This window comes from Oncorhynchus nerka, linkage group LG7 (genome assembly GCF_034236695.1).
Source record: "Oncorhynchus nerka isolate Pitt River linkage group LG7, Oner_Uvic_2.0, whole genome shotgun sequence".
NCBI lineage: Eukaryota > Metazoa > Chordata > Actinopteri > Salmoniformes > Salmonidae > Oncorhynchus > Oncorhynchus nerka.
The window spans coordinates 12,506,964-12,525,127 of record NC_088402.1 but is presented as its reverse complement, the minus strand read 5'-3'; the positions used below and the strand labels follow the sequence as shown (position 1 = coordinate 12,525,127).

At 47.1% G+C, this 18,164-nt stretch overlaps 1 protein-coding gene across 1 annotated transcript in view; it reads left to right on the top strand.

The window, feature by feature from the left end:
• The window catches only part of LOC135572312 (upstream-binding protein 1-like), a 26,966-nt gene extending 9,555 nt beyond the window's left edge, over positions 1 to 17,411 (top strand). Inside the window, exons 4-16 of the mRNA XM_065020032.1 lie at positions 1,743 to 1,848; positions 4,436 to 4,542; positions 4,629 to 4,781; positions 5,005 to 5,115; positions 5,550 to 5,657; positions 9,930 to 10,033; positions 10,121 to 10,175; positions 10,343 to 10,436; positions 11,043 to 11,133; positions 12,367 to 12,485; positions 14,102 to 14,244; positions 15,606 to 15,657; positions 17,111 to 17,411. Coding sequence (XP_064876104.1) covers positions 1,743 to 1,848; positions 4,436 to 4,542; positions 4,629 to 4,781; positions 5,005 to 5,115; positions 5,550 to 5,657; positions 9,930 to 10,033; positions 10,121 to 10,175; positions 10,343 to 10,436; positions 11,043 to 11,133; positions 12,367 to 12,485; positions 14,102 to 14,244; positions 15,606 to 15,657; positions 17,111 to 17,169 — 1,302 coding nt within the window. The 3' untranslated portion in view covers positions 17,170 to 17,411. The remainder of the gene's footprint in view (positions 1 to 1,742; positions 1,849 to 4,435; positions 4,543 to 4,628; positions 4,782 to 5,004; positions 5,116 to 5,549; positions 5,658 to 9,929; positions 10,034 to 10,120; positions 10,176 to 10,342; positions 10,437 to 11,042; positions 11,134 to 12,366; positions 12,486 to 14,101; positions 14,245 to 15,605; positions 15,658 to 17,110) is intronic.
• Positions 17,412 to 18,164: the final 753 nt, after the last annotated feature.

The window sequence follows — 18,164 nt, the reverse complement described above, 5'->3', positions numbered from 1 at the left end:
ATCGTTAGGGTGGTGTTCCATAACGTGTGTGTGTGTGTGTGTAGAGTATCGTTAGGGTGGTGTTCCATAACGTGTGTGTGTGTAGAGTATCGTTAGGGTGGTGTTCCATAACGTGTGTGTGTAGAGTATCGTTCCATAACGTGTGTGTAGAGTATCGTTCCATAACGTGTGTGTAGAGTATCGTTAGGGTGGTGTTCCATAACGTGTGTGTGTAGAGTATCGTTCCATAACGTGTGTGTAGAGTATCATTCCATAACGTGTGTGTAGAGTATCGTTAGGGTGGTGTTCCATAACGTGTGTGTAGAGTATCGTTAGGGTGGTGTTCCATAACGTGTGTGTAGAGTATCGTTAGGGTGGTGTTCCATAACGTGTGTGTAGAGTATCGTTAGGGTGGTGTTCCATAACGTGTGTGTGTAGAGTGTTCCATAACGTGTGTGTGTGTAGAGTGGTCCATAACGTGTGTGTAGAGTATCGTTAGGGTGGTGTTCCATAACGTGTGTGTAGAGTATCGTTAGGGTGGTGTTCCATAACGTGTGTGTAGAGTATCGTGGGTGTGTGTTCCATAGGGTGGTGTCTCCACGTGTGTGTGTGTAGAGTATCGTTCCATAACGTGTGTGTGTAGAGTATCGTTCCATAACGTGTGTGTGTGTAGAGTATCGTTAGGGTGGTGTTCCATAACGTGTGTGTAGAGTATCGTTAGGGTGGTGTTCCATAACGTGTGTGTAGAGTATCGTTAGGGTGGTGTTCCATAACGTGTGTGTGTGTAGAGTATCGTTCCATAACGTGTGTGTGTGTAGAGTATCGTTAGGGTGGTGTTCCATAACGTGTGTGTGTGTAGAGTATCGTTCCATAACGTGTGTGTGTGTAGAGTATCGTTAGGGTGGTGTTCCATAACGTGTGTGTGTGTAGAGTATCGTTAGGGTGGTGTTCCATAACGTGTGTGTGTGTAGAGTATCGTTAGGGTGGTGTTCCATAACGTGTGTGTGTGTAGAGTATCGTTCCGTAACGTGTGTGTAGAGTATCGTTAGGGTGGTGTTCCATAACGTGTGTGTGTGTAGAGTATCGTTAGGGTGGTGTTCCATAACGTGTGTGTGTGTAGAGTATCGTTCCGTAACGTGTGTGTGTGTAGAGTATCGTTCCATAACGTGTGTGTGTGTAGAGTATCGTTCCATAACGTGTGTGTGTGTAGAGTATCGTTAGGGTGGTGTTCCATAACGTGTGTGTGTAGAGTATCGTTCCATAACGTGTGTGTGTGTGTGTGTGTGTAGAGTATCGTTAGGGTGGTGTTCCATAACGTGTGTGTGTGTGTTATGTTAGAGTGGTGTTCCATAACGTGTGTGTGTGTAGAGTATCGTTCCGTAGGGTGGTGTTCGTTCCATAACGTGTGTGTGTGTAGAGTATCGTTCCGTGTGTGTGTAACGTGGGTGGTGTTCCATAACGTGTGTGTGTAGAGTATCGTTCCATAACGTGTGTGTGTGTGTGTGTGTGTAGAGTATCGTTAGGGTGGTGTTCCATAACGTGTGTGTGTGTGTGTGTAGAGTATCGTTCCATAACGTGTGTGTGTGTAGAGTATCGTTAGGGTGGTGTTCCATAACGTGTGTGTGTGTAGAGTATCGTTCCGTAACGTGTGTGTGTGTGTAACGTAACGTGTGTGTGTGTAGAGTATCGTTAGGGTGGTGTTCCATAACGTGTGTGTGTAGAGTATCGTTCCATAACGTGTGTGTGTGTGTGTGTGTGTGTAGAGTATCGTTAGGGTGGTGTTCCATGACAGGAGACTCCAGTACACAGAGCATCGGCAGCTGGAGGGGTGGAAGTGGAATCGCCCTGGAGACCGTCTCCTAGACATCGGTAAGAACACAAGTGTGTGTGTTTCGCTGTCAGTACATGTATGTAGTCTGTGTGTATTTCTCTGTCAGTACATGTATGTAGTGTGTGTATTTCTCTGTCAGTACATGTATGTAGTGTGTGTGTGTGTGTGTTTCTCTGTCAGTACATGTATGTAGTGTGTGTGTGTGTATTTCTCTGTCAGTACATGTATGTAGTGTGTGTGTGTGTATTTCTCTGTCAGTACATGTATGTAGTGTGTGTGTTTCTCTGTCAGTACATGTATGTAGTGTGTGTGTTTCTCTGTCAGTACATGTATGTAGTGTGTGTATTTCTCTGTCAGTACATGTATGTAGTGTGTGTATTTCTCTGTTAGTACATGTATGTAGTGTGTGTATTTCTCTGTCAGTACATGTATGTAGTGTGTGTGTATTTCTCTGTTAGTACATGTATGTAGTGTGTGTATTTCTCTGTTAGTACATGTATGTAGTGTGTGTGTATTTCTCTGTTAGTACATGTATGTAGTGTGTGTGTATTTCTCTGTTAGTACATGTATGTAGTGTGTGTGTGTTTCACTGTCAGTACATGTATGTAGTGTGTGTTTCTCTGTCAGTACATGTATGTAGTGTGTGTGTTTCTCTGTCAGTACATGTATGTAGTGTGTGTATTTCTCTGTTAGTACATGTATGTAGTGTGTGTATTTCTCTGTCAGTACATGTATGTAGTGTGTGTGTATTTCTCTGTTAGTACATGTATGTAGTGTGTGTATTTCTCTGTTAGTACATGTATGTAGTGTGTGTGTATTTCTCTGTTAGTACATGTATGTAGTGTGTGTGTATTTCTCTGTCAGTACATGTATGTAGTGTGTGTGTGTTTCGCTGTCAGTTCATGTATGTAGTGTGTGTGTGTTTCGCTGTCAGTACATGTATGTAGTGTGTGTGTGTTTCGCTGTCAGTACATGTATGTAGTGTGTGTGTGTTTCGCTGTCAGTACATGTATGTAGTGTGTGTGTGTGTTTCGCTGTCAGTACATGTATGTAGTGTGTGTGTGTGTTCCGCTGTCAGTACATGTATGTAGTGTGTGTGTGTGTGTATTTCTCTGTTAGTACATGTATGTAGTGTGTGTGTATTTCTCTGTCAGTACATGTATGTAGTGTGTGTATTTCTCTGTCAGTACATGTATGTAGTGTGTGTGTTTCTCTGTCAGTACATGTATGTAGTGTGTGTATTTCTCTGTCAGTACATGTATGTAGTGTGTGTGTATTTCTCTGTCAGTACATGTATGTAGTGTGTGTGTTTCACTGTCAGTACATATATGTAGTGTGTGTTTCTCTGTCAGTACATGTATGTAGTGTGTGTGTTTCTCTGTCAGTACATGTATGTAGTGTGTGTGTATTTCTCTGTTAGTACATGTATGTAGTGTGTGTATTTCTCTGTCAGTACATGTATGTAGTGTGTGTGTTTCTCTGTCAGTACATGTATGTAGTGTGTGTGTTTCTCTGTCAGTACATGTATGTAGTGTGTGTATTTCTCTGTTAGTACATGTATGTAGTGTGTGTATTTCTCTGTCAGTACATGTATGTAGTGTGTGTGTATTTCTCTGTCAGTACATGTATGTAGTGTGTGTGTATTTCTCTGTTAGTACATGTATGTAGTGTGTGTGTATTTCTCTGTTAGTACATGTATGTAGTGTGTGTGTATTTCTCTGTTAGTACATGTATGTAGTGTGTGTGTATTTCTCTGTTAATACATGTATGTAGTGTGTGTGTATTTCTCTGTCAGTACATGTATGTAGTGTGTGTGTGTTTCGCTGTCAGTTCATGTATGTAGTGTGTGTGTGTTTCGCTGTCAGTACATGTATGTAGTGTGTGTGTGTTTCGCTGTCAGTACATGTATGTAGTGTGTGTGTGTTTCGCTGTCAGTACATGTATGTAGTGTGTGTGTGTGTTTCGCTGTCAGTACATGTATGTAGTGTGTGTGTGTGTTCCGCTGTCAGTACATGTATGTAGTGTGTGTGTGTGTGTATTTCTCTGTTAGTACATGTGTGTGTGTATTTCTCTGTCAGTACATGTATGTAGTGTGTGTATTTCTCTGTTAGTACATGTATGTAGTGTGTGTATTTCTCTGTCAGTACATGTATGTAGTGTGTGTGTATTTCTCTGTTAGTACATGTATGTAGTGTGTGTGTATTTCTCTGTTAGTACATGTATGTAGTGTGTGTGTATTTCTCTGTTAGTACATGTATGTAGTGTGTGTATTTCTCTGTTAGTACATGTATGTAGTGTGTGTGTTTCACTGTCAGTACATGTATGTAGTGTGTGTATTTCTCTGTCAGTACATGTATGTATGTAGTGTGTGTATTTCTCTGTTAGTACATGTACGTAGTGTGTGTATTTCTCTGTCAGTACATGTATGTAGTGTGTGTATTTCTCTGTCAGTACATGTATGTAATGTGTGTGTGTAGACATCCCCTTGTCAGTGGGTATCATGGAGCCCAAGGCTGACCCCTCCCAGCTCAACGCCGCTGAGTTTCTCTGTCAGTACATGTATGTAGTGTGTGTATTTCTCTGTCAGTACATGTATGTAATGTGTGTGTGTGTGTGTGTGTGTAGACATCCCCTTGTCAGTGGGTATCATGGAGCCCAAGGCCGACCCCTCCCAGCTCAACGCCGCTGAGTTTCTCTGGGACCTCAACAGGAGAGCCTCTGTGTTTGTGCAGGTAACACTCACTCCTCCTGTAGTCACATTAACTCAGTCTCTATTCTCTCCATCTTTCAACCTAACCCTCCTTGTGTGTGTGTGTAGGTTCACTGCATCAGTACAGAGTTCACCCCCAGGAAGCATGGAGGAGAGAAGGGAGTTCCCTTCAGGATCCAGATCGACACCTTCAGGCAGGGAGACAACGGGGAGTCCACTGAACACCTCCACTCTGCCTCCTGTCAAATCAAAGTCTTCAAGGTACACACACACACACACACGATACACACACACACACGATACACACACACACGACACACACACGCACACGACACACACACACACACACCAAGTCAGATCACCTTATTGAGGGGTTAGTTGCGGAAGACAAATTTCAGTTGAATACGTTATTGTAATATTGACTAGGTACCCCCCTTTTCCTTTCATCATTCCTCTCTTGCTCTTGCTCTCTCCCTCCTCCCAGCCAAAGGGGGCAGACAGGAAACAGAAGACGGACAGAGAGAAGATGGAGAAACGAACGTCTCAAGAGAAGGAGAAGTACCAATGCTCCTACAACACCACCATCCTATCAGAGGTTGGTTAAAACGAGACTGGAACACTATACAGCACTTTAACAGAGGTTGGTCCATCCAGGGTTTTAAAACGAGACTGGAACACTATACAGCACTTTAACAGAGGTTGGTCCATCCAGGGTTTTAAAACGAGACTGGAACACTATACAGCACTTTAACAGAGGTTGGTCCATCCAGGGTTTTAAAACGAGACTGGAACACTATATAGCACTTTAACAGAGGTTGGTCCATCCAGGGTTTTAAAACGAGACTGGAACACTATATAGCACTTTAACAGAGGTTGGTCCATCCAGGGTTTTAAAACGAGACTGGAACACTATACAGTACTTTAACAGAGGTTGGCACTTTTTTTGAAGTGTACTTATCAGGAGTTAAGTGTACGGGCTCAGGTTGTGTGTGTGTGTGTGTGTGTGTGTGTGTGTGTGTGTGTCTCTAGATGAGGCTGGAGCCGATCGTAGAGGAAGTGGGAGACTATGAGCTGAAGAAGTCCAGCAAGAGGACGCTGCCGGCTGACTGTGGGGACTCGCTGGCCAAGAGAGGCAGTGTAAGAGTCCTTTTATATATTAGTGTTTATTTATCCTGCTTTCATATCTGTCCTCTCCTCCTGTCCAGGTAGTGAATATATAGTTGAATGTTCCTCCTGTCCAGGTAGTGAATATATAGTTGAATGTTCCTCCTGTCCAGGTAGTGAATATATAGTTGAATGTTCCTCCTGTCCAGGTAGTGAATATATAGTTGAATGTTCCTCCTGTCCAGGTAGTGAATATATAGTTGAATGTTCCTCCTGTCCAGGTAGTGAATATATAGTTGAATGTTCCTCCTGTCCAGGTAGTGAATATATAGTTGAATGATGCAGGGTAACAGGGTTTCCATCAGCCAGGTTTTGGCTGTTTTCTTTGTTGTTTCTTTCAGCCAATAAATAATATTGTTACCCGCCAATTGTCCAGGAAAACAAGACAAATCTAATAGCAAAATAGTGCTGTTTAGGCTGTTCATTGATGGAAATACATTTGACTGGCCATGCTTATTGGTCTATAGGTTAATTTGCATAATTTAGTGGAATTAAATTGACATGAGTTTTATATTCGTTATGTACTTATCACACGTGCACAGCATACGCCTACAGATACGGAGCCTACAGATACGGAGCCTACAGATACTACAGATACGGAGCCTACAGATACTACAGATATGGAGCCTACAGATACTACAGATATGGAGCCTACAGATACTACAGATACGGAGCCTACAGATACGGAGCCTACAGATACTACAGATACGGAGCCTACAGATACTACAGATATGGAGCCTACAGATACGGAGCCTACAGATACGGAGCCTATAGATACTACAGATACGGAGCCTACAGATGATACGGAGCCTATAGATACTACAGATACGGAGCCTACAGATGATACGGAGCCTATAGATACTACAGATACGGAGCCTACAGATACGGAGCCTATAGATACTACAGATACGGAGCCTACAGATACGGAGCCTATAGATACTACAGATACGGAGCCTACAGATGATACGGAGCCTATAGATACTACAGATACGGAGCCTACAGATACGGAGCCTATAGATACTACAGATACGGAGCCTACAGATACGGAGCCTATAGATACTACAGATACGGAGCCTACAGATACGGAGCCTACAGATACTACAGATATGGAGCCTACAGATACGGAGCCTACAGATACTACAGATACGGAGCCTACAGATACTACAGATATGGAGCCTACAGATACGGAGCCTATAGATACTACAGATACGGAGCCTACAGATACGGAGCCTACAGATGATACGGAGCCTATAGATACTACAGATACGGAGCCTACAGATACGGAGCCTACAGATACGGAGCCTATAGATACTACAGATACGGAGCCTACAGATACGGAGCCTACAGATACGGAGCCTACAGATACTACAGATACGGAGCCTACAGATACGGAGCCTATAGATACTACAGATATGGAGCCTACAGATACGGAGCCTACAGATACGGAGCCTACAGATACTACAGATACGGAGCCTACAGATACGGAGCCTTTGAGTGGAAAATTGGTCAGACAGCACTTTTATAAGACCAATCATGGCGCAGCAATTCTAAATGCATTCGTGTGTTAAGTTTTTTGGGGGGGGACCAACATTAAAAATGGCAACTGTTTTTTTATTTCTCAACTGGTAATTGAAGCACGCTTCCCATTCACAATTCAAATATGGAGTCAACGGAAGGCCGGCTTCACCAGCACGTCACTCCACTTTGAGCTGAAGGCAGCATGCTTTCTGAAAACCTAGAGATACTTAATTGTTTCAACCCTTCTTTTTTAAATATCTTTTTAATTTCTTGGTATCCAGTTGGTAGTTACAGTCTTGTCTCATCGCTGCAACTCCCATACGGGCTCGGGAGAGACGAAGGTCGAGAGCCATGCGTCCTCCGAAACACAACACACATCCAACCCGGAAGCCAGCCGCACCAATGTGTCTGAGGAAACACCGGCCTCCTGGCGACCGTGTCAGTGGCGCCCGGCCTCCTGGAGACCGTGTCAGTGGCGCCCGGCCTCCTGGAGACCGTGTCAGTGGCGCCCGGCCTCCTGGCGACCGTGTCGGTGGTGGAGCCCGGCCTCCTGGCGACCGTGTCGGTGGTGGCGCCCGGCCTCCTGGCGACCGTGTCAGTGGTGGCGCCCGGCCTCCTGGCGACCGTGTCAGTGGTGGCGCCCGGCCTCCTGGCGACCGTGTCAGTGGTGGCGCCCGGCCTCCTGGCGACCGTGTCAGTGGCGCCCGGCCTCCTGGCGACCGTGTCAGTGGCGCCCGGCCTCCTGGAGACCGTGTCAGTGGCGCCCGGCCTCCTGGCGACCGTGTCAGTGGCGCCCGGCCTCCTGGCGACCGTGTCAGTGGCGCCCGGCCTCCTGGCGACCGTGTCAGTGGCGCCCGGCCTCCTGGCGACCGTGTCAGTGGCGCCCGGCCTCCTGGCGACCGTGTCAGTGGCGCCCGGCCTCCTGGCGACCGTGTCAGTGGCGCCCGGCCTCCTGGCGACCGTGTCAGTGGTGGCGCCCTGCCTCCTGGAGACCGTGTCAGTGTCGCCCGGCCTCCTGGCGACCGTGTCAGTGGCGCCCGGCCTCCTGGAGACCGTGTCGGTGACGCCCGGCCTTCTGGCGACCGTGTCGGTGGCGCCCGGCCTCCTGGAGACCGTGTCGGTGGCGCCCGGCCTATTGTTTCAAACCGGAACATTTCCACTGCATATTATGAGGCATGTGTCAAAGTAGCCTGGGCAAAATCGGACCGTATCCGTGGAGACAAGTATTTTAGAAAGACGTCCGTATGCCATAGAAACCAGTAGCCTATTTCTCTCATGGTTGTATTGGTTATCAACGTTCTTTCATCGTCCGGTAGCCAAATTGACACATTGACGCGTAGCCTACTGCCTATAATGTGAAGGAATACTAGTTTATCACCATTAAGCTTAACGTTCTGATCTGTTGAGTCAGACTCATTGCTTTTTAGCATTTTTGTATGTAACCAAGGTCTACTGGTTGAATGGATTTGGGATCTGTCGTCCCAGAGTCTGTTTGGAAAGAGACTATATCTTTCTCGACAAGCTGACCAAAAGAATAGGTCAACTTTTCTACTATGGGGTACAGTAGATTTACAGACTAGTGCTTTTGCTGTTAACTCGTCTCGTCGGCTGAGGGAGAAGTACATGTGAACAGTTATTCCAACACATGTGAACAGTTATTCCAACACATGTGAACAGTTATTCCAACACATGTGAACAGTTATTCCAACACATGTGAACAGTTATTCCAACACATGTGAACAGTTATTCCAACACGTGAACAGTTATTCCAACACGTGAACAGTTATTCCAACACATGTGAACAGTTATTCCAACACGTGTGAACAGTTATTCCAACACGTGAACAGTTATTCCAACACATGTGAACAGTTATTCCAACACATGTGAACAGTTATTCCAACACATGTGAACAGTTATTCCAACACGTGAACAGTTATTCCAACACATGTGAACAGTTATTCCAACACGTGAACAGTTATTCCAACACATGTGAACAGTTATTCCAACACATGTGAACAGTTATTCCAACACGTGAACAGTTATTCCAACACGTGAACAGTTATTCCAACACATGTGAACAGTTATTCCAACACGTGAACAGTTATTCCAACACGTGAACAGTTATTCCAACACATGTGAACAGTTATTCCAACACATGTGAACAGTTATTCCAACACATGTGAACAGTTATTCCAACACATGTGAACAGTTATTCCAACACATGTGAACAGTGGGAAGGACGTGTATCATTGCATCCTTGACTTGCAGATTCAGTTCGTATGAAATACTATAATCTAAAATGTGATTTCTGACAAACAAGTGAGTGGACGCCCTAATCGGGTTACTCGCTCAACTCATATGGTTCAGATAAATGTCTCATTTAAAATGGTACCGGTCAAATGTTCTGGTGCCACATTTTCCAAACGGAAACCCTGCTTAGTAGGTGGTGACAGTATAGTTTTACGGTAGTGTGTGTGTTGTTGTGACGTCTCTCTCTCTCTGTCTCTCTCTCTGTCTCTCTCTCTGTCTCTCTCTGTCTCTCTCTCTGTCTCTCTGTCTCTCTCTCTGTCTCTCTCTCTCTGTCTCTCTCTCTCTGTCTCTCTCTCTCTCTCTGTCTCTCTCTCTCTGTCTCTCTCTCTCTGGCTCTCTCTCTCTCTGGCTCTCTCAGTATAGTTTTACGGTAGTGTGTGTGTTGTTGTGACGTCTCTCTCTCTTCTCTCTGGTCAGTGTTCTCCATGGCCTGATGCCTACGTCGGCTCTCCCCGGACAGCTGGCCCCTCCTTCACCTCCACACCCCTCTCCACGTACACGGCCTCCTCCGTACCCGACAGGTGTGTGAGCGTTCAGGGATAGAGAGAAAGGAACTCTGTCTGTGTGGACATAGTGAGATAATGCTGACTGTGACTGTTGTATTTCAGTGACTCATCGTCGCCCAATCACCAGGCAGACCCTGCCAGCCAAGTCGTCACAGAGGTTAGTAGTATAGTAGTATTAGTATAAACCCCACACATTCTCATGGACGTGTCTCAAATCCTGTAAAAACGTCTCATGTTGAAAACCAACTCACACTCTCTGTCTGTCTCTCTCATGTTGAAACCCCCCCCCCCCAACTCACACTCTCTGTCTGTCTCTCTCTCCAGCAACTCAGTCCGACAGCCACCATCCAGGAGACTCAGAAGTGGCTTGTCAAAAACCGCTTCAACAGCTACGCACGACTCTTCTCCCACTTCTCAGGTACCCACTCTTTCCCTGGTCCCTAGTGTAAGTTACGTTATTAAGGACAGCCTGTTGAGTTATTAAAGACAGCCTGTTGAGTTATTAAAGACAGCCTGTTGAGTTATTAAAGACAGCCTGTTGAGTTATTAAGGACAGCCTGTTGAGTTATTAAGGACAGCTTGTTGAGTTATTAAAGACAGCCTGTTGAGTTATTAAAGACAGCCTGTTGAGTTATTAAAGACAGCCTGTTGGGTTATTAAAGACAGTCTGTTGAGTTATTAAAGACAGCCTGTTGAGTTATTAAAGACAGCCTGTTGAGTTATTAAGGACAACCTGTTGAGTTAAAGACAGCCTGTTGGGTTATTAAAGACAGCCTGGTGGGTTATTAAAGACAGCCTGTTGAGTTATTAAAGACAGCCTGTTGAGTTATTAAGGACAGCCTGTTGAGTTATTAAGGACAGCCTGTTGAGTTATTAAAGACAGCCTTTTGTGTTGTGTAGGTTGAGTTATTAAAGACAGCCTGTTGAGTTATTAAGGACAGCCTGTTGAGTTATTAAGGACAGCCTGTTGAGTTATTAAGGACAGCCTGTTGAGTTATTAAGGACAGCCTGTTGTGTTGTGTAGGTTTTGACTTACTAAAGTTGACCCGGGATGATCTGGTTCAGATCTGTGGAGCTGCTGATGGAATCAGACTCTTCAACACACTAAAATCCAGGTAGGGGGGGTGAGGGAGGGAGGAGGTGAGAGAGAGGGAGGGAGGAGATGAGAGGGAGGGTGAGAGGGAGGGAGGGAGGAGGTGAAAGGGTGAGGAAGAGAGAGAACACAATTAGACCCAACCAAAACATGAGAAAACTAAAAGATAATTACTTGACTCATTGGAAAGAATTTACAAAAAAACAGCGCAAACTAGAATGCTATTTGTCCCTAAACAGAGAGTACACAGTGGCAGAATACCTGACCACTGTGACTGACCCAAACTTAAGGAAAGCTTTGACTATGTACAGACTCAGTGAGCATATCCTTGCTATTGAGAAGGGCCGCCGTAGGCAGGTGGAAACTGAGCTGCACTTCCTAACCTCCTGTCCAATGTATGACCATATTAGAGAGACATATTTCACTCAGATTACACAGACACAAAGATTTTGAAATACCACAGTGTGACATCACAGCAGCAAGATTTGTGACCTGTTGCCACAAGAAAAGGTCAACCAGTGAAGAACAAACACCATTGTAAATACAACCCATATTTATGTTTATTTATTTGTACTTGAACTATTTGCACATCATTACAACACTATATAGACATAATGACATTTTAAATGTCTTTATTCTTTTGGAGCTTTTGTGAGTGTAATGTTTACTGCTAATATTTTGTTTATTTCAATTTGTTTATCTATTTGACTTGTTTTTCTTCTTCAATGTAAACATATGTTTCCCATGACAATAAAGGCCCTTGAATTGAATAGAGAGAGAGAGGGGTGTGGGAGAGCGAGAGAGAGTATGTGGAAGAGGGGGGTGAGAGCGAGAGGGGTGGGTGGGTGTGTGTGTGTGTGAGAGAGAGAGTATGTGGAAGAGGGGGGTGAGAGCGAGAGGGGTGTGGGAGAGCGAGAGAGAGTATGTGGAAGAGGGGGTGAGAGCGAGAGGGGTGGGTGTGTGTGAGAGAGAGAGGGGTATGTGAGGGGGTATGTGTGAGAGAGGGGGTGTGTGTGTGTGAGAGAGGGGTATGTGTGAGAGAGAGGGGGTGAGAGCGAGAGGGTGTGTGTGTGTGTGAGAGAGAGAGAGAGGGGGTATGTGTGAGAGAGGGGGGTGTGTGTGTGTGTGTGAGAGAGCGCGCACGAGAGAGAGGGGTATGTGTGAGAGAGAGGGGTATGTGAGGGGGTATGTGTGAGAGAGGGGGGGGGGTATGGAATTGTGAATGCGTTTCTAACAGGTCTCTGTATTCCTGCAGGTCGGTGTGTCCCAGGTTGACCCTCTATGTGTGTCAGGAGTGTGAGGTAGAGAGCCCCCTGCTGGAGAGACACTGTAACAGCCAGAACGGAGAGCGCAGTGACACACCTCATTTATATGGTTTGTGTTTAAAGGGTCAATCTGCAGTTTTCACATCCACTTTTACGACTTTTAAATCCCTATCAAACCCCAAGATGTATGCTTGTTTTACTCCAATGTTTGTGTGTCTCTATTCTACTGTAGACACCTCTGTCTCCATTCTACTGTAGACACATTTTTGGGTGTCTCCATTCTACTGTAGACACCTCTGTGTGTCTCCATTCTACTGTAGACACCTCTGTGTGTCTCCATTCTACTGTAGACATCTCTGTGTGTCTCCATTCTACTGTAGACACCTCTGTGTGTCTCCATTCTACTGTAGACACCTCTGTGTGTCTCCATTCTACTGTAGACACCTGTGTGTCTCCATTCTACTGTAGACACCTCTGTGTGTCTCCATTCTACTGTATACACCTCTGTGTGTCTCCATTCTACTGTAGACACCTCTGTGTGTCTCCATTCTACTGTCTACACCTCTGTGTGTCTCCATTCTACTGTCTACACCTCTGTGTGTCTCCATTCTACTGTCTACACCTCTGTGTGTCTCCATTCTACTGTAGACACCTCTGTGTGTCTCCATTCTACTGTAGACACCTCTGTGTGTCTCCATTCTACTGTAGACACCTCTGTGTGTCTCCATTCTACTGTAGACACCTCTGTGTGTCTCCATTCTACTGTAGACACCTCTGTGTGTCTCCATTCTACTGTAGACACCTGTGTGTCTCCATTCTACTGTAGACACCTCTGTGTGTCTCCATTCTACTGTATACACCTCTGTGTGTCTCCATTCTACTGTAGACACCTCTGTGTGTCTCCATTCTACTGTCTACACCTCTGTGTGTCTCCATTCTACTGTCTACACCTCTGTGTGTCTCCATTCTACTGTAGACACCTCTGTGTGTCTCCATTCTACTGTCTACACCTCTGTGTGTCTCCATTCTACTGTAGACACCTCTGTCTCCATTCTACTGTAGACACCTCTGTGTGTCTCCATTCTACTGTATACACCTCTGTGTGTCTCCATTCTACTGTATACACCTCTGTGTGTCTCCATTCTGTGTCTCCATTCTACTGTAGACACCTCTGTGTGTCTCCATTCTACTGTAGACAGCTCTGTGTGTCTCCATTCTACTGTAGACAGCTCTGTGTGTCTCCATTCTACTGTAGACACCTCTGTCTCCATTCTACTGTAGACACCTCTGTGTGTCTCCATTCTACTGTAGACACATCTGTGTGTCTCCATTCTACTGTCTACACCTCTGTGTCTCCATTCTACTGTAGACACCTCTGTGTGTCTCCATTCTACTGTAGACACCTCTGTGTGTCTCCATTCTACTGTAGACACCTCTGTGTGTCTCCATTCTACTGTAGACACCTCTGTCTCCATTCTACTGTAGACACCTCTGTGTGTCTCCATTCTACTGTAGACACCTCTGTGTGTCTCCATTCTACTGTCTACACCTCTGTGTCTCCATTCTACTGTAGACAGCTCTGTGTGTCTCCATTCTACTGTAGACACCTCTGTGTGTCTCCATTCTACTGTAGACACCTCTGTGTCTCCATTCTACTGTAGACAGCTCTGTGTTTTAATCTCTGTGTGTGTGTGTGTGTGTGTGTGTGTGTGTGTGTGTGTACAGTGTACCATGCTCTGTACCTGGAGGAGCTGACTGCGGCTGAGTTGATCAGGAAGATGGCGTGTGTGTGTAGTGTTCCACTGGGACACATCAACCAGGTCTACCGACAAGGACCCACAGGGATACACATACTGCTGAGTGACCAGGTACACACACACACACACACTGCTGAGTGACCAGGTACACACACACACACACACTGCTGAGTGACCAGGTACACACACACACACACTGCTGAGTGACCAGGTACACACACACACATACTGCTGAGTGACCAGGTACACACACACACACACACATACTGCTGAGTGACCAGGTACACACACACACATACTGCTGAGTGACCAGGTACACACACACACACACACTGCTGAGTGACCAGGTACACACACACACACACACTGCTGAGTGACCAGGTACACACACACACACACTGCTGAGTGACCAGGTACACACACACACACACACATACTGCTGAGTGACCAGGTACACACACACACACACTGCTGAGTGACCAGGTACACACACACACACACACACATACTGCTGAGTGACCAGGTACACACACACACACACACACACACACATACTGCTGAGTGACCAGGTACACACACACACATACTGCTGAGTGACCAGGTACACACACACACACACTGTTAAGTGACCAGGTACACACACACACACACACACACACACATACTGCTGAGTGACCAGGTACACACACACACATACTGCTGAGTGACCAGGTACACACACACACACACTGTTAAGTGACCAGGTACACACACACACACACACACACACACACACTTCAGTGACCAGGTACACACACTCACACACACTGTGCAGTGACCAGGTACACACACACACTGTTCAGTGACCAGGTACACACGCACACACACACACTGTTCAGTGACCAGGTACACACACACACTGTGCAGTGACCAGGTACACACACACACTGTTCAGTGACCAGGTACACACACACACTGTGCAGTGACCAGGTACACACACACACTGTGCAGTGACCAGGTACACACACACACTGTGCAGTGACCAGGTACACACACACACTGTTCAGTGACCAGGTACACACACACACTGTTCAGTGACCAGGTACACACACACACTGTGCAGTGACCAGGTACACACACACACTGTGCAGTGACCAGGTACACACGCACACACACACACTGTTCAGTGACCAGGTACACACCACACCTCCTGATGTTATCGTTGACCAGGAAGAGGTGGATGTTCTCTGTCCATCAGGTCTTTGCATTATATTAACCGACTGCTGCTGTGTCCCACCCTAACCCTTCCCCCCTTCAACCTATTCAGGTAGTACAGGGTGCACCATTCAAAACAGTCCCCCATCTAGACTGTGCATCACAGCTAGTGGACATATCTACCTGTTTGATTTGATACTGTATCAGTATACCTAAACATTACTGGTTCTGTTGTATTGTTCTAGTTTTAAACTAGATTTCTGTTTTAATGTCATCAGATGGTTTACAACTTACCGGATGAGAGCTGCTTTCTGATCGGCACAATCAAAGGTATGGTGACATAGACATTTCTGTTCTCAACAAACTTTCCTTTTCTAGTTTGACCTCAATGCTAACTCTCTCGCTCTCTCTCTCTCGCTCCATCTCTCTCGCTCCATCTCTCTCTCTCTCTCGCTCCATCTCTCTCGCTCCATCTCTCTCTCTCTCTCTCTCGTTCCATCTCTCTCTCTCGCTCCATCTCTCTCTCTCTCGCTCCATCTCTCTCTCTCTCGCTCCATCTCTCTCTCTCTCTCGCTCCATCTCTCTCTCTCTCGCTCCATCTCTCTCTCTCTCTCGCTCCATCTCTCTCTCTCTCCATCTCTCTCTCGCTCCATCTCTCTCTCGCTCCATCTCTCTCTCTCTATCTCTCTCTCCATCTCTCTCTCTCGCTCCATCTCTCTCTCTCTCGCTCCATCTCTCTCTCTCTCTCGCTCCATCTCTCTCTCTCTCTCGCTCCCATCTCTCTCTCTCTCTCGCTCCATCTCTCTCTCGCTCCATCTCTCTCTCTCTCTCGCTCCATCTCTCTCTCTCTCCATCTCTCTCTCTCTCGCTCCATCTCTCTCTCTCTCCTCTCTCTCTCTCTCTCTCTCGCTCCATCTCTCTCTCTCTCGCTCCATCTCTCTCTCTCTCGCTCCATCTCTCTCTCTCTCTCGCTCCATCTCTCTCTCTCTCGCTCCATCTCTCTCTCGCTCCATCTCTCTCTCGCTCCATCTCTCTCTCTCTCTCCATCTCTCTCTCGCTCCATCTCTCTCTCCCATCTCTCTCTCTCTCGCTCCATCTCTCTCTCGCTCCATCTCTCTCTCGCTCCATCTCTCTCTCTCGCTCCATCTCTCTCTCTCGCTCCATCTCTCTCTCTCTCTCTCTCGCTCCATCTCTCTCTCTCTCCATCTCTCTCGCTCCATCTCTCTCTCTCTCTCGCTCCATCTCTCTCTCGCTCCATCTCTCTCTCTCTCTCGCTCCATCTCTCTCTCTCTCGCTCCATCTCTCTCTCGCTCCATCTCTCTCTCTCTCTCTCTCTCTCCATCTCTCTCTCGCTCCATCTCTCTCTCTCTCGCTCCATCTCTCTCTCTCGCTCCATCTCTCTCTCTCTCTCGCTCCATCTCTCTCTCTCTCTCTCTCCATCTCTCCTCTCTCTCTCTCGCTCCATCTCTCTCTCTCTCTCGCTCCATCTCTCTCTCTCTCTCGCTCCATCTCTCGCTCCATCTCTCTCTCTCGCTCCATCTCTCTCTCGCTCCATCTCTCTCTCGCTCCATCTCTCTCTCGCTCCATCTCTCTCTCTCGCTCCATCTCTCTCTCTCTCTCCATCTCTCGCTCCATCTCTCTCTCGCTCCATCTCTCTCCATCTCTCTCTCTCGCTCCATCTCTCTCTCTCGCTCCATCTCTCTCTCTCGCTCCATCTCTCTCTCTCGCTCCATCTCTCTCTCGCTCCATCTCTCTCTCGCTCTCTCGGTCTGTTTCTCTCCAGATGAAACGGGGGAGGGGCTCCACCAAATGGGGGAGGGACTTCACCTGGTTTTGAAGTAGCGATAGAGGATGACATCACTGAACACTCCTCCCTCTGTGTGGAGGGGAGCAGCCTCCATCACTCCCTCTCTCCTATCGTCCAGATTGCTGTGTCTAAGGCAGACGGACAGAGATACTGAACTGCGGCCTTGTTAATGTTAGAATCTGACGGGGCGTGACCACTGTTTCATATTGAAAACACTATTACTGAGGGGGGGGGACTTTGTTTATTCTTAAATGTTTATATTGTTGTACGAGAGGAGGGAGGCTGCCCCCTCTCTCGCTCAGAGAGTCATATCTCTGCCCATCTCTCACACAGAGAGTCATATAGAGGAGGGAGGCTGCCCCCCCCCCCCCTCCAACACACACACACACAGAGAGTCATATAGAGGAGGGAAGCTGCCCCCCCACACAGAGAGTCATATAGAGGAGGGAGGCTGCCCCCCCCCACACACACACAGAGAGTCATATAGAGGGAGGCTGCCCCCCCACACAGAGTCATATAGAGGAGGGAGGGAGGCTGCCCCCCCACACAGAGTCATATAGAGGAGGGAGGGAGGCTGCCCCCCCACACAGAGTCATATAGAGGTGGGAGGGAGGCTGCCCCCCCACACAGAGTCATATAGAGGAGGGAGGCTGCCCCCCACAGAGAGAGTCGTATAGAGGAGAGGAGGGAGGGAGGCTGCCCCCACAGAGAGAGTCATATAGAGGAGAGGAGGGAGGCTGCCCCCACAGAGAGAGTCATATAGAGGAGAGGAGGGAGGCTGCCCCCACATATAGAGAGGAGAGAGGCTCCCCCACAGAGAGTCATATAGAGGAGGGAGGGAGGCTGCCCCCACAGAGAGAGTCATATAGAGGAGAGGAGGGAGGCTGCCCCCCACAGAGAGAGTCATATAGAGGAGAGGAGGGAGGCTGCCCCCCACAGAGAGAGTCATATAGAGGAGAGGAGGGAGGCTGCCCCCCACAGAGAGAGTCATATAGAGGAGAGGAGGAGGCTGCCCCCCACAGAGAGTCAT